Here is a 13,724-nt window from a genome sequence, read left to right as displayed (position 1 = left end):
GGGAGCAAGGCAGAAACCCATGCTGAGCTGCCTGGAGCCCAGGGGCCGCTGTAAAGTCTGTGGAGAGCCGGTGTGTCCCTGGATGAAATGAGAAAAAGGGTGAAAAAATGACAAAGTGTCAAGGGCGCAAGGTAGAAACCCATGCCGAGCGTCCTGGAGCCCAGGGGCGGTTCCAAAGTCTGTGAGATCCGCTGTTGCCCTGGATGAAATCAGAAAAAGGGTGAAAAAATGGCAAAGTGTCAAGGGAGTGAGGCATTGAGCCCGCTGTAAAGTTTGTGGAGAGCCGGTGTGTCCCTGGATGAAATGAGAAAAAGAGTTAAAAAATGACAAAGTGTCAAGGGAGCAAGGCAGAAACCTAGGCCGAGCTTCCTGGAGCCCAGGGGCCGCTGTAAAGTCTGTGGAGAGCCGGTGTGTCCCTGGATGAAATGAGAAAAAAGGTGGAAAAAGGGCAAAGTCCCACTGAGGCGAAGCAGAAAGCCAGGCCGAGCTGCCTGGAGCCTCAAAGCGGATAGAAAAAGTGTGGTGAGCCGCTGTTAAGCCAGACGCCCTCTGGCGGACACAGGCAGGAGTTGCAGTAAATGCATTGAAGTCAATGGGCAAGAGTACCCAATGTGCCAAAAAATTTTTTAAAAAATATGACAAAGTGTCAAATGAATGGGAGTAAATGGGCGAGAGTACCCAATGTGCAAAAAAAGTGCTGAAAAAATGACAAAGTGTCAAATGAATGGGAGTCAATGTGCAAAAAAAGTGCTGAAAAAATGACAAAGTCCTAACGGGGCGAGGCAGAAATGCAGGCCGAGGCGGCTGGAGCCCCAAAGCGGCTATAAAAAGCGTGCAGAGCTGCTGTTGCCCCGGAGAAACTGAGAAAAAGTGTGGAAAAATGGCAAAGTCCGAACGGGGCTAGGCGGAAATGCAGGCAAGGCGGCTGGAGCCTGAAAGAGGCTATAAAAAGCGTGGAGAGCCGCTGTTGCACCGGAGAAATCGAGAAAAAGTGTGGAAAAATGACAAAGTGTCAAGGGAGCAAGGCAGAAACCCATGCCGAGCTTCCTGGAGCCCAGGGGCGGTTCCAAAGTCTGTGAGAGACGCTGTTGCCCTGGATGAAATGAGAAAAACGGTGGAAAAATGGCAAAGTCCCACTGAGGCGAAGCAGAAACTCATGCCGAGCTTCCTGGAGCCCAGGGGCGATTCTAAAGTCTGTGAGAGCCGCTGTTGCCCTGGATGAAATGAGAAAAAAGGTGGAAAAATGACAAAGTGTCAAGGGAGCAATACAGAAACCCATGCCGAGCTTCCTGGAGCGCAGGGGCGGTTCTAAAGTCTGTGAGAGCCGCTGTTGCCCTGGATGAAATGAGAAAAACGGTGGAAAAATGGCAAAGTCCCACCGAGGCGAAGCAGGAATTCAGGCCGAGTTGCCCGGAGCCCAGGGGCCGCTTTAAAGTCTGTGAGAGCCGCTGTTGCCCTGGATGAAATGAGAAAAAAGGTGGAAAAATGACAAAGTGTCAAGGGAGCAAGGCAGAAACCCATGCCGAGCTTCCTGGAGCCCAGGGGCGGTTCTAAAGTCTGTGGAGAGCCGCTGTGTCCCTGGATGAAATGAGAAAAACGGTGGAAAAATGACAAGTCCCACCGAGGCGAAGCAGAAACCCAGGCCGAGCTGCCTGGAGCCTCAAAGCGGATAGAAAAAGTGTGGTGAGCCGCTGTTAAGCCAGACGCCCTCTGGCGGACACAGACAGGAGTTGCAGTAAATACATTGAAGTCAATGGGTGAGAGTACCCAATGTGCCAAAAAAAGTTTTTAAAATATGACAAAGTGTCAAATGAATGGGTGTCAATGGGCGAGAGTACCCAATGTGCAAAAAAAGTGCTGAAAAAATGACCAAGTGTCAAATGAATGGGAGTCAATGTGCAAAAAAAGTGCTGAAAAAATGACAAAGTCCTAACGGGGCGAGGCAGAAATGCAGGCCGAGGCGGCTGGAGCCTGAAAGAGGCCGTAGAAATCGTGCAGAGCCGCTGTTGCCCCGGAGAAATCGAGAAAAAGTGTGAAAAAATGGCAAAGTCCTAACGGGGCTAGGCGGAAATGCAGGCGAGGCGGCTGGAGCCCCAAAGCGGCTATAAAAAGCGTGCAGAGCCGCTCGGATAATTTTTCAAAGTGTCAAATGAATGGGAGTCAACGGCGCGGAGTACCCAATGTGCAAAATAAGTGCTGAAAAAATCACAAAGTCTTAACGGGGCTAGGCAGAAATGCAGGCCGAGGCGGCTGGATCCCCAAAGCGGCTATAAAAAGCGTACAGAGCCGCTCGGATAATTTTTCAAAGTGTCAAATGAATGGGAGTCAATGGGGCCCACTCCCGTAAATGCCATTTTTCTTGGTTGACCAAAACACGTCCTGCACGATTTCGGAAACCCAGTTTTTAGAAACACTGACCTCCAGGGGAAAGACCGAGAAAAGCACTATTTTGATGCCGCTTTTGGCGCAGTGAAACACGGACTCCAGCTGGGCCGGGCCGCTGAGCCCGGTTCTCCAAAAAAAACTGTATTTCCACTCTAAGTGCTCAACAGGTCTGTGATGAAATACTGGAGGTTATTTTCTAAAAACTGGTTTTCGCGTCACCCCGGGCGCCCTGCTGGGCCGCGCAAGGCGGCCTGGGCTGCCCTACCCAACTGAGTGCCCCGTTGGGCCGCGCATGGCAGGCATCCAAGGAAGAAACATGAGCTGCAAGGAAGAGACATGAGCTGCAATTTTGACAAAGTGTCACCTCTCAAGCATTTCCAAGCGTGACACAAACAAAAGGGAACGGGAACTAAGAGTGACTTGTGCATCCCTTTTCCAAGTGTCACTCCACAGCTGGCGCCCATGCTGTGTGACGCAGGTGTCCGCGCTATCACCTCCGGATGAAAAATCCAAAGGAGCACGTTGGTGCTTCGTGGGAGTCGGCGCACGCGATAGGCGACGTCTGGCGGTCCTGGCCGCGCCTCGCCAGCGGGTAAAGACGACCGCGAGCGCCATGCTGCGCCGAAGGAGCTGTCCGAGGAGCGGGAGCGCCCGCGATGGGTGGCGTCCGACGGCCCCTGGCCGCGCTTCGCCTGCGGGTGCACGCTAGGAGCGAGGCTGCTGCTCGCTCCGGCGCGGTAGCTGGGTCCGCGCTCCACCTCCGGGTGGCGAATCAAAAAAGGAGCACTTTGGTGCTCCGAAGGTGTCAGAGGAGTGTGAGCGCCCGCGATGGGCGGCGTCTGGCGGCCCCTGGCCGCGCTTTGCCTGCGGGTCGCTCTCCACCTCCGGGTGGCCCACTCCAAAAAAATAAAGGAGCCCAGCTCATTGGAAGGCAAGCTGAGGGTCCGGCGCGGGTAGAGGGGCCCGCGCTTCACCTCCGGGTGTCCAATAAAAAGGAGCCGAGTGCTCATTGGAGGCAAGTGAGACCTCCAGTGCGGTAGCAGGGCCCACGCTTCACCTCCGGGTGTCCAATAAAAAGGAGCCGAGTGCTCGCCCGAGGCAAAGAGAGATTCTTGCGCGGCCACCCGGGGGCCATTGCCCCCCCCGGCCGCGCTCGCACAGACCCCAACCCCCTGAGCCCCCACTGACGGTAAACCAGACCTGCCTTTGGAGGGCCCCCGCCAGCCGGCCGTGGTGCCGGTGTTCGGGCGGACGGCTCCTCCAGCCTGCGGGTTGGCCTCAATGGGCAAGTGAACATGGCACTCGTGAAACCACAGATTGCCGAGGCAGCGGTTCGCCGTCCCCTGGTCACACGCGTGTCGCACTCTGCCCGACCTATCGGTTGCAAGATCGAGACGACCCGTCTGACCCAGTTGTCCTCCATCGGCGCCGCGCCGGTTCAGCACCCGCATCGCCGTCATCTCTCGGGACAGGTGCCCGCCTGGGCGGTTTTCAAGGTGCGTGGGAAGCAGCGACGGCGGCAGGCAAGTCCGGAAACACCCTTTGTCTTAACCTCAGGCAACCGCGCAGCGTGAGGGCGCTGCGTGGCGAGCCGCCCCCTCTACTGGACTCGCACCAGTTCGCGATCACCTCTGAGCCGTGACGGAGGCCCGGTGAAGGGAATGCCCCGGCTACGCCACTAGCTGCGTCCTGGGGAGAGCCTGGGAGCCGGCACCACGCCGTCCCCCTCCACGGCGACCCGGTGCAAGCCCGGGGGGGGCCGCGCGCCGCGCCTCTATCTCTCTCTCTTCCTCCTTTTTCCAGCGGCCGCCCCCCCCCCCGTCTACCTGGTTGATCCTGCCAGTAGCATATGCTTGTCTCAAAGATTAAGCCATGCAAGTCTAAGTACACACGGCGATGTACAGTGAAACTGCGAATTGCTCATTAAATCAGTTATGGTTCCTTTGATCGCTCCACCGTTACTTGGATAACTGTGGCAATTCTAGAGCTAATACATGCCCACGAGCGCTGACCCTGCTCCCCCGACGTCCCACGGGCCCCGCGCCACGGCCCTCGGCGGCCAGTCTCCCGCCCGCGCCGAAACGGGGGAGCCGGAGCCCCTCCGCCGTACGCGTGCGGGCGTCCCGGCGGACGAGGCAGGCCCCCTTCCCCCTCACCAGGTGGGGGCCGCCCGGCCTACGCTCCCGTGGCTGGGGTGTCGCAGGCCCTCCGCGGGCCTTCGTCCCCTTAAGTGCAGACCAAAAAGCAGCTAGCTGGAAAGAGGAAAAGAAACGGGTTTCGAGGCCCAGCGTCCGAAGCGGCGGCGCGGTGTGCGGCTGCGGCCGCCTCCGTCCCGTACCCCTTCATCCGGTTTCGCGGGCGTACCTCGGCGCAGTGTCGTCCCCTCCCGCCTCCCTCGCTCCGTTCCCGCCTCCTCGCCGTCTATGGAGCTCCCGCTCCTCTCCGTACCCTCCCCTTCTCGGGGGAGGGCGCCTCGCCGGGCCCCGCGCGTCAGCGGGCGCGGCTGCCGGTGGACCGCCGTGTCTCTGAGCAGCCCGCGCCGCGCGTGCGGCAGGTCGACTGGAGGCGTCGCGGAGGAGCGCGGACTCATGAGAGTCAGGCCTGGTGGTGAGGGAACGGCTGCGCTGGGGCCCCCGGTGGGTCGGGTTCGGTTTCGGCGTCCGCCTTACCCCGCTTCCCCCCCCTCAGTAACTCGCCGGCGATGCCCGGGTGTCGCGGGCCCCGCTCAGGGCGGGGGGAGTTCCGGGCAGGGCGCGGTGCTCCGGAGGCGTGTCCCGCCGTGTCTCGTTGGGGTGGACGTGTCTCGTCCACCTCGCCGCCTCCTCCTCCTCCCATGGTGAGCCTCTCCGGAGCCACCTCCAACCCCCCCACCTTCGACCACGACCTCAGATCAGACGAGACGACCCGCTGAATTTAAGCATTTAAGCAGAAAGAGATTTTAATTTTAACTGCATATCCCATCCCTTTTTTCCACTGAAATCCATGGTCATGATCCTTTACTTATTTTTTTTCTTACTTTCATACAATTCACTATGCTCTTGTCTGTACAAAATATGAATCATAAGAGAGTGACTTTGGACAAGTTTTAAAATCATTTAACATTTTGCTGATTTTTTTTTCCTGATTTTTTTTGTTTGTGTTATGAAATAGAAATAACCTCTTTTCTGATATAGAAATATATTTTAACAAAAACCACATGAATAATATGTAATATAATAATAAAAAAAAACATTTTATATTTGCAAGCAACCGCAAATTATTTAGTAGTCTAGTCGCGGTTTGTTTACATATCTCCCACGGCCCCATATGTAAAGCCGTTATGACTCAGGTATGGTATGATAGACAGAATTTTTAAAAATTATCATACCCTAGTCCTTATGACTAAGCTCAAGCACACCTGTTGTGCGAGGTTAGTCTGAAGACTAACCTTGCATTTAGTGTGAGTGGGTAACAAACTAACAACAGACTCAACAACTCACAAGTTCTGACATAAGTCATTGTCCGACAAGTGTTTCTTGTGAGTGGCAATATGGCGGCCGCGTGGCTTCACAAGTCATTGACCAATGGTGTATCCAGATATATAATACAGATCAGTGGTGCGAGCCTACAGCACACACTGGGGGCACCATGGTAACCAATTAACGACTGTCGCAAGACTGTCGTAAAGATGTCTATTTCTTAAAGAGAAACACATACAATTATAATGAAAAAACAAATGTATGAAATTTAGTAGCATACTACAGTCAAACCTGTCTTAGCGGCCACCTGTATATAACGGCCACCTGCCTATAGCGGCCACTGAAAAATCCTGTGCAGAAAATTTGCGTGTTATAGACCCTGTGTATAGCAGTCACCTGTCTAACACGGCCAGCGGCCACCCATTTTGTATCCCTTGGTCAATATCTGACCGCATATAGCGGCCAAAATGCCGACTCAAGCAGAAGCTTCATGCACGAAAAAGTTTCGTTTTTTAAGCAATGAAGCCGTCGTAGCTCAGTCACAATCATTCACAAGATCCACACAAACTGTCAGTGCTTCGACATAAAAAAGCCGTCTTCTTTGGAGCTTGTTGCAGACAGTGACACCTTTTATTTCCTGGTGTGAGACAATGTGCACTGGTCAATACTGTAATGCCCCTTGTTGTGGGGAAGGAGAGACTCACGTCGCCAATGCACTTTAATTGCTTTATTAACAGCGGTTTATTAACCTAGTAGTTCTTTACAACTGTTATCCGCAGTCCCACAGTGCCCTTTACTGGTCAACATGTAACAGTATAAATATATGTATCTGCAAACACAGCAAGCTTCTAATCACAGACATGTTAGCATGAGCGCGCACAAAGTGAAAATGGCCGCCAACCTGCCTATAACGGCCACCTTCCTATACTTTTGCCGTTTCCCTTTAGTGGCCGCTATAGACAGGTTTGACTGTATCTAGATAAACAACTATACAAAAGAATATACATATCTATACTCTGTACAAAACTATATATCATGTAACTTCCATCTATCCATCCATCTTCTACCGCTTATCCGAGATTGGGTCGCGGGGGCAACAGATTCTCACATTCCATCCTTCCCTCACTCACTCATGAACAAGACCGCAAGGTACTTAAACTCCTCCACTTGGGGCAGGATCTCATCCCCGACCCGGAGATGGCATTCCACCCTTTTCCGGGTGAGAACCATGGACTCGGACTTGGAGGTACTGATTCTCATCCCGGCCGCTTCACACTCGGCTGCAAACCGATCCAGTGAAAGTTGAAGTTCACGGCTTGATGAAGCCAGCAGGACCACAGGACTCAATCCTGCAGCCACCAAACCGAAACCCCTCAACGCCCTGTCTGCGCCTAGAAATTCTGTCCATAAAAATAATGAACAGAATTGGTGACAAAGAGCAGCCCTGGCGGAGTCCAACGAGGGTTGGAAACGGGTCCGACTTACTGCCGGCAATGCGAACCAAACTCTGACACCGGTCATACAGGGAACGAACAGCCTGAATTAGCTGGTCCTGGAGTACTCCCCACAGAATTCCTCGAGGAACACGGTCGAATGCCTTCTCCAAGTCCACAAAACACATGTAGACTGGTTGGGCAAACTCCCATGCACCCTCAAGAACCCCGCTGAGAGTGTAGAGATGGTCCACAGTTACACGACCAGCACGAAAACCACACTGCTCCTCCTGAATTCCAGATTCAACTATCTGGTGGATCCTCCTCTGCAGAACCCCGAATAGCCCTTACCAGGGAGGCTGAGGAGTGTGATTCCACGATAGAAGGAACACACCCTCCTGTCCCCCTTCTTAAAAGCCACCAAGGAGCTTTTTGACAACCTCAGCACCAGAGATAGGAGAGCCCACCGCGGAGTCCGCAGGCTCTGCTTCCTTATAGAAGACGTGTCGGTGGGATTGAGGAGGTCTTCGAAGTATTCTTTCCACCGATCCACAACATCCCGAGTCGAGGTCAGCAGCACACCATTCCCACCATACACGATGTTGACTGTGCACTGGGGGGGCGTTCCATCACGCCTCTCCAGGTCTCACTGTCGCTGCCAACGTGAGCGTTGAAGTCCCCCAGCAGAACAAGGGAATCGCCTGAGGGAGCACTCTCCGGTACTTCCTCTAGAGGCTCCAAAAAGGGTGGGTATTCTGAACTGCTGTTTGGCGCATAAGCACAAACAACAGTCAGGACCCGTCCCCCTACTCGAAGGCAGAGGGAAACTACCCTCTCGTTCATCGGGTTAAACGCCAACATGCAGGCCACAAGCCCGGGGCGCAACAAGAATTGCCTCCCCAGCCCGTCGCCTCTCACTGCTGGCAACGCCAGAGTGGAACAAGGTCCAACCCCTCTCAAGAGGACTGGTTCCAGAGCCCTTGCTGTGGGTTGAGGTGAGTCAGACTATATCTAGCCGGAACTTCTCAACCTCACGCACCAGCTCAGGCTCTTTCCCTACCAGAGAGGTGACATTCCATGTCCCTAGAGCGAGTTTCTGTAGCTGAGGATTGGACCGCCAAGGTCCCAAGCCACAAGCAAGCCACAAGCAGGCCACAAGCCGGGGCGCAACAAGAATTGCCGTACTTGCCCGTCGCCTCTCACTGCTGGCAACGCCAGAGTTGAACAAAGTCCATCCCCTCTCGAGAGGACTGGTTCCAGAGCCCTTGCTGTGCGTTGAGGTGAGTCCGACTATATCTAGCCGGAACTTGTCAGCCTCGTCCACCAGCTCAGGCTCTTTCCCTACCAGAGACGTGACATTCCCTTTCTCAAGAGCTAGTATCCGCCAAGGTCCTTTGGCTGCTGCCCAGCTCACACTGAACCCAACCCCTTTGGCCTTTCCAAGCTCATTGGAGGGGGGACCCATGTTGTCTCTTCGGGCTGTGCCCCGGCCGGGCCCCATGGGCCAGACACTCGCTATCATGCCCCTCCTCCAGGCCTGGCTCCAGAGCGGGGCCCAGGTGACCCGCGCCAGGGCAAGGGAAAACGTGGTCCAATGTTTTTAGTATGTGAATGTCCCTCTTTTGAATTTTCTTCACATACAGTGCAATGTATAGGTTAAGTTATATCACATTTTTTTTTACTTGTGTGTGTTTGGCACCATGGGTGAGGTAGTTGTTTGGATTGCTGCATGTGAAAAGCTACTTAAACCATCGAAAGGTTGTCTCAGATTGATTGACTCGGACTACTTACAAGTCATGTTGCCAGTATGTTTTAAGGCTTAAATACTTTTGGAAGCATATTCTGGTCCGGATTCAAAGGATTTGTGGGCTGATGTGGCCCCGGGGCCAAAGTTTGCCCATTCCCGTAAACTAGACATTCTATTCAAAGTGTGTATCATATAAGTTCGCATCCCCTGCAAGGTGAATGTGGTTTGGTGCAACTGGGAAGTGAGGAAAAGTGCCCCAGGCCGAATGCTCATGTTTTAGTTGGTTTGGTGCATCTGTGGTTTATTGCTGGGCAGTTGTGGGCAATGCACTCCATTCGGTCTGAAACCCATTTTAAAATAATAAAATGGTACTTTCAGCCACTGCAAACCAACGTAAGGTGCTTGACGCTGCATTTTAAAGCAAAAAGTTACATTTGGCCACAGCAAGCTATCGGAATCTTTTAGATGCTCCACTCAAAGTGTGTTTGATGTAGGTTCACACCCCCTGCATGGTGAATATGGTTTGAAGCAGCTGGGGTGCATTACTGGGCAGTTGTGAGCAATGTGCCTCTCGAAGCCTTTTTTTTTTTTTTTTTTTTTGTCATGTTGGTTTGGGTGTCTGACCTGGAGGGGGGGACCCTGCCTTTTTTCCTCACTTCTCCATTAATGGGGGCCGGGATGACCTGACTTTTACTTACCTAACCCTAATCTAGAAAATTAATACATTTTGTTTAAATGTGCATATTTTATGACTAACAGGCCATATTCAACCACAAAACAGCACGATGTATTTAATATATTTTTGAAAAGCCTTTTGAAGCATCATAAGTGAAGCTGCCAAATTTGAAGTGGGGAGAATATTGTATAAATAACGTGGTGGTCAGTAAAAGTCAGACAGGAAGTAGTTTTATTCCAAGTCTGTCCAAAAGTCTTGTAAGTGACCCTGCTGTATGGTTGTGCATTCCATCAACAATGTCAACATGTGCATGATGTAAAGCTTCCTGGGTTTACCATGGTTACCACAAACATCAGCATCATCACTTCCTCACATCACTGGTGCTGTTGCAGTAAACCAGAATCTGCATTTCACAACCTGAATAAGCCCTTCTGCACCCTTTTTCTCATCCAATCATCTCCTCTTGGAAGTTTTGAAACAAAAAAGACAGCATCAATTCCACCTCCAAACAGCAGGGGGCAGTGCAACACTGTTGCTGTGTTTGTCGTCTACGTCTACCCTGAGAATACAAAAACAAGAGGATGCAAGAGGCTTGGAAACTCATCAGGCAAGGGAAGAGGAAAGGAAGAGGTAGAGAGAGCACGCGCGAAAGCAGAGGTCACACAACTTATCAGACATCCGTTAAGGTAGTGCTGCAAGCCCCAAAATTACAATGGACCCAGGGGGGAGCTTGATGTTATGATTTTTGTAAAATAAACATTTATTACTGTGGATGTAGTTTGCATTCAAGTAGAAAGACGTCAAATCTTACTAAGAGCTGTTTCTAGCCTAAATGGTCATAACCTGTTTTACATTTTTACTGTATTTAAAATGTGAGTTCAGTTTCAGAACTTAGATCAACCCTAATCCTGACCCTAACGCCCGGACGCTAACCCAACCCACCAAAGCTTAACCAAACCTCAACCTATCTTACCCAACCTCACCCAAACTGCCAAACCCCAAAACACACCTGCAAAATCTAACCTAACCCAGTGCTTCTCAAATACTGGGACGGGCCCCCCTGGAGGAGGCACGGTGAACTGAAATGTATGAATTTGTCATACTCTGCATGCGATACAGTAAGCTTCACTGCTCTCCATTTTGTTGCAGTTCGCTGGTTTCAGTTTCGAGTTCAGTCTTATAGATAGATAATAGATATCAGTTTCTCAATTGTACTTCAAATTGGGGGGTACATAAACATTTCTGTCCCCCAATGGGGGCATGACAGAAAATACTATAATTGCCTGTAATTGACCTAACCAACCACAAACCCTAACCGAACCCAACCCGACTGCCAAACCCTAACCTAACATTCACCCCAACTAGAAAACCTAACTTTGCCAAACCCTTTACACAACTACAAACCATGACCAGTGGTTAACTTCTTTTTACACTGGGATGACAACTAATAATGTTATGGCTGGCTTATTTTGACATGACAGGGGCAAAACATGAGGACCGGCTCTCGGAATGATGCACTGTCTCGCTTTGGGGACTTGACCTCGGCTTGAGGCGAGAGGAAAAGAAGGGTTGGGGCGAGCAAATCTAGCAGGAAGTATCTCTAAACTCAGGCTGAGAAGGTTTATTTGTGCATCCGGTGTGCAAAAACCTGCACTGGGAAAAAAGAAGTTTTACCCTCATCCAAGAATGGTCCCAAAGAAGGGGTTTCAACACATTCAAGTCATACACACGGCCTGTGATTGGACAGGACAAGGCAGGGGGGTGTGGCCTGAAACAGGAACTATTCAGGCCCTTCTAGTGTGCTTGACTCGGAATGTCCTCAGTCGTCCATGGACCCCGACTCAGCCTGATTGGGCGGAAGAGTTGTGGCATCAAATGAAAAAGTTCGCCTCCTGAGCTTGACGCTGCTGTCCATCAGCTGGGTCGCCATGGTTACAGGCTCCTCCCCCGGTGGCGGGCTCATCCTCTCCTTTCTGTTCCTGCCCGACACGGGGGACACGGATTGGCTGAGGTGTCTACTTTTGTGTGAGGTGGGGGAAAGTTGTGTGTGAGCAGACGTGTTGATCTTGCGGACCTCCTCGTCTGTGTCGTCCAACTGGGGACCCGCGTCAGACATGGGGACGGGGCAGAGCCCAGCCGCAGAGGGGGAGTCCCCACTGGGCACCTTGAGGCTGGAGAGGCTCTGCGGGCTGACGGGCCGCCTCTCGACCACGTTTGCTTCTGACTCTGTTCCGTGTTCTGGTCCCGTTCTGGTGTAGCTGTGACCCTGACTGTGGCTCCTGCAGGAGATGACCCTTTGGGGTTGAGTGTATTTCAACGTGTGGACGCTGGACGTCCGCTGACGGGGCGGTGTGGGAGAGGCGGCAAGGTGGCCATCTGCCATGTTGTCAGCTGAGCTGCTCTGGTCCAGAGAATCACAGCGCACGGCCTCCTGCACACGCACAAAGCCCAAATCATGAATTTATTACAAGGACATTGACGTTTGTACAGTATAAAACTTTGATGGGGCACCAACCACTTAGGAGGGCTACAAGACAATTTAAGTACTTGTCAAGCTTGAAGTGCTTTGTTTCCTTGCATTTTCTCCTTCAGCAATAGCTTCCTAAACCTACGGATGTACCTTTCACGTTTCAACTGATACGGTACCGCTACCTGGGAATTTATACTGGTACGCCATGGTTTCTGTACTTTTGTGTGTGTGTGTGTTTATGTGGTAAGAAATGTTAAATTAGAATTTTAATTAATCAATTTTTCTACATGAAATATTTACCCTGCAATATACAGTGTTTATCCAATACACCAAAACTTTATATTGTAACACACGATTTATATATTTATATTTATTATTTATATTTCACACGATTCTTTAAAATGTAAACCCTTGCCTAATAATGTGCATGCAGTTGTAGTTAAGTCAGTATTTACCATATTCTTATTTTTTATACATATTTTCCAACCCAAAGCTGAATAAACTTGAATGGGTTTAAGCCTGATGTGACAAAAAAGAAAATTATTGATCTTGATAACAACTGTAAAGCAAAAACAGCAATTGGTGTCGAAATGAAAATGATAAAAAAGGTCATTAACGAGATAGTGGAACTGCTGACGTACATCAGTAACAACAGGTTGGACAAATTTATTAGTAAGGATGAATTACTCGCGCACAACCAATAAGAGCTAACATTTCAACCTCCTTCACTGATCAAAATTACAGAGGAAATTACCAACACTATAGAGCACAGAAAGTGTGGAGCTGCAGTATTTATGGATCTGACAAAAGCTTTCGATACAATTAATCACAACTTTGTAATTACAAAATTAGAAAGGTATAAAATCAGAGGGTTAGTTTTGAGTTGGCTCAAATGCTACCAAGCAAACAGGAAGCAATATGTGAAGCTAGGAGAATACACATCTGCAAGTTCAAATATGTGCGAAGTACCCCAGGGGTCAATGCTGGGACCAAAATTGTTCAACTTATATATTAATGGTATTTGTAAAGTGACTAAGACCTAAAGCTAGTATTATTTGCAGAGGATACTACTGCTTTTTGTTCTGCAGAAAGCACGCAAGAGCTAATGAAAATAGTCACAGAGGGAATGACTATACTAAAAAGATAAACTAAAAATAGATTATCCTTGAACCTAAGTATAACTAAAATAATGGTATTTGGTAATAGCAGAAAGGATACGAATGTGCAAATACAAATCGACAGTGTGAATATTGAAAGGGTGAATGTTTATTTTCTGGGGATCATAATAGGTAAAAACATGAACTGGAAATCTCACATTAAAACTATACAACATAGGGTCGCGAGAAATACCTCAATTTTGAATGAAGAGAAATTTGTCCTTGATCAAAAATCACTCCACATTTTTTACTGTATTACCATATCTTATTGTGTGGACATATGGTGTAAGAACTATAAAAGGAATCTTAATTCGTTAAATGTACTGCAAAAAAGATCAGTAATCCATAATGACGTGTATAGAGAACATACAAATCCTCTATTTCTAAAATTACAAATA

General features: G+C 50.2%; 1 protein-coding gene across 3 annotated transcripts in view; it reads right to left on the bottom strand.

Moving 5' to 3' along the window:
• Positions 1-5,354: 5,354 nt before the first annotated feature.
• Positions 5,355-13,724, bottom strand: part of cacna1hb (calcium channel, voltage-dependent, T type, alpha 1H subunit b) — a 132,008-nt gene continuing 123,638 nt past the window's right edge. For 2 of the 3 annotated variants that reach the window (XM_054778857.1, XM_054778859.1), the window contains one exon: positions 5,355-12,130. In XM_054778857.1, coding sequence (XP_054634832.1) covers positions 11,519-12,130 — 612 coding nt within the window. In that variant the 3' untranslated portion in view covers positions 5,355-11,518. The remainder of the gene's footprint in view (positions 12,131-13,724) is intronic. The other variant, XR_008570666.1, reaches the window with a different exon arrangement.

This window comes from Dunckerocampus dactyliophorus, chromosome 6, assembly GCF_027744805.1.
Source record: "Dunckerocampus dactyliophorus isolate RoL2022-P2 chromosome 6, RoL_Ddac_1.1, whole genome shotgun sequence".
Taxonomy (NCBI): domain Eukaryota; kingdom Metazoa; phylum Chordata; class Actinopteri; order Syngnathiformes; family Syngnathidae; genus Dunckerocampus; species Dunckerocampus dactyliophorus.
The sequence above is the reverse complement of the archived record's forward strand: the minus strand, read 5'-3'. Positions and strand labels throughout refer to the sequence as shown.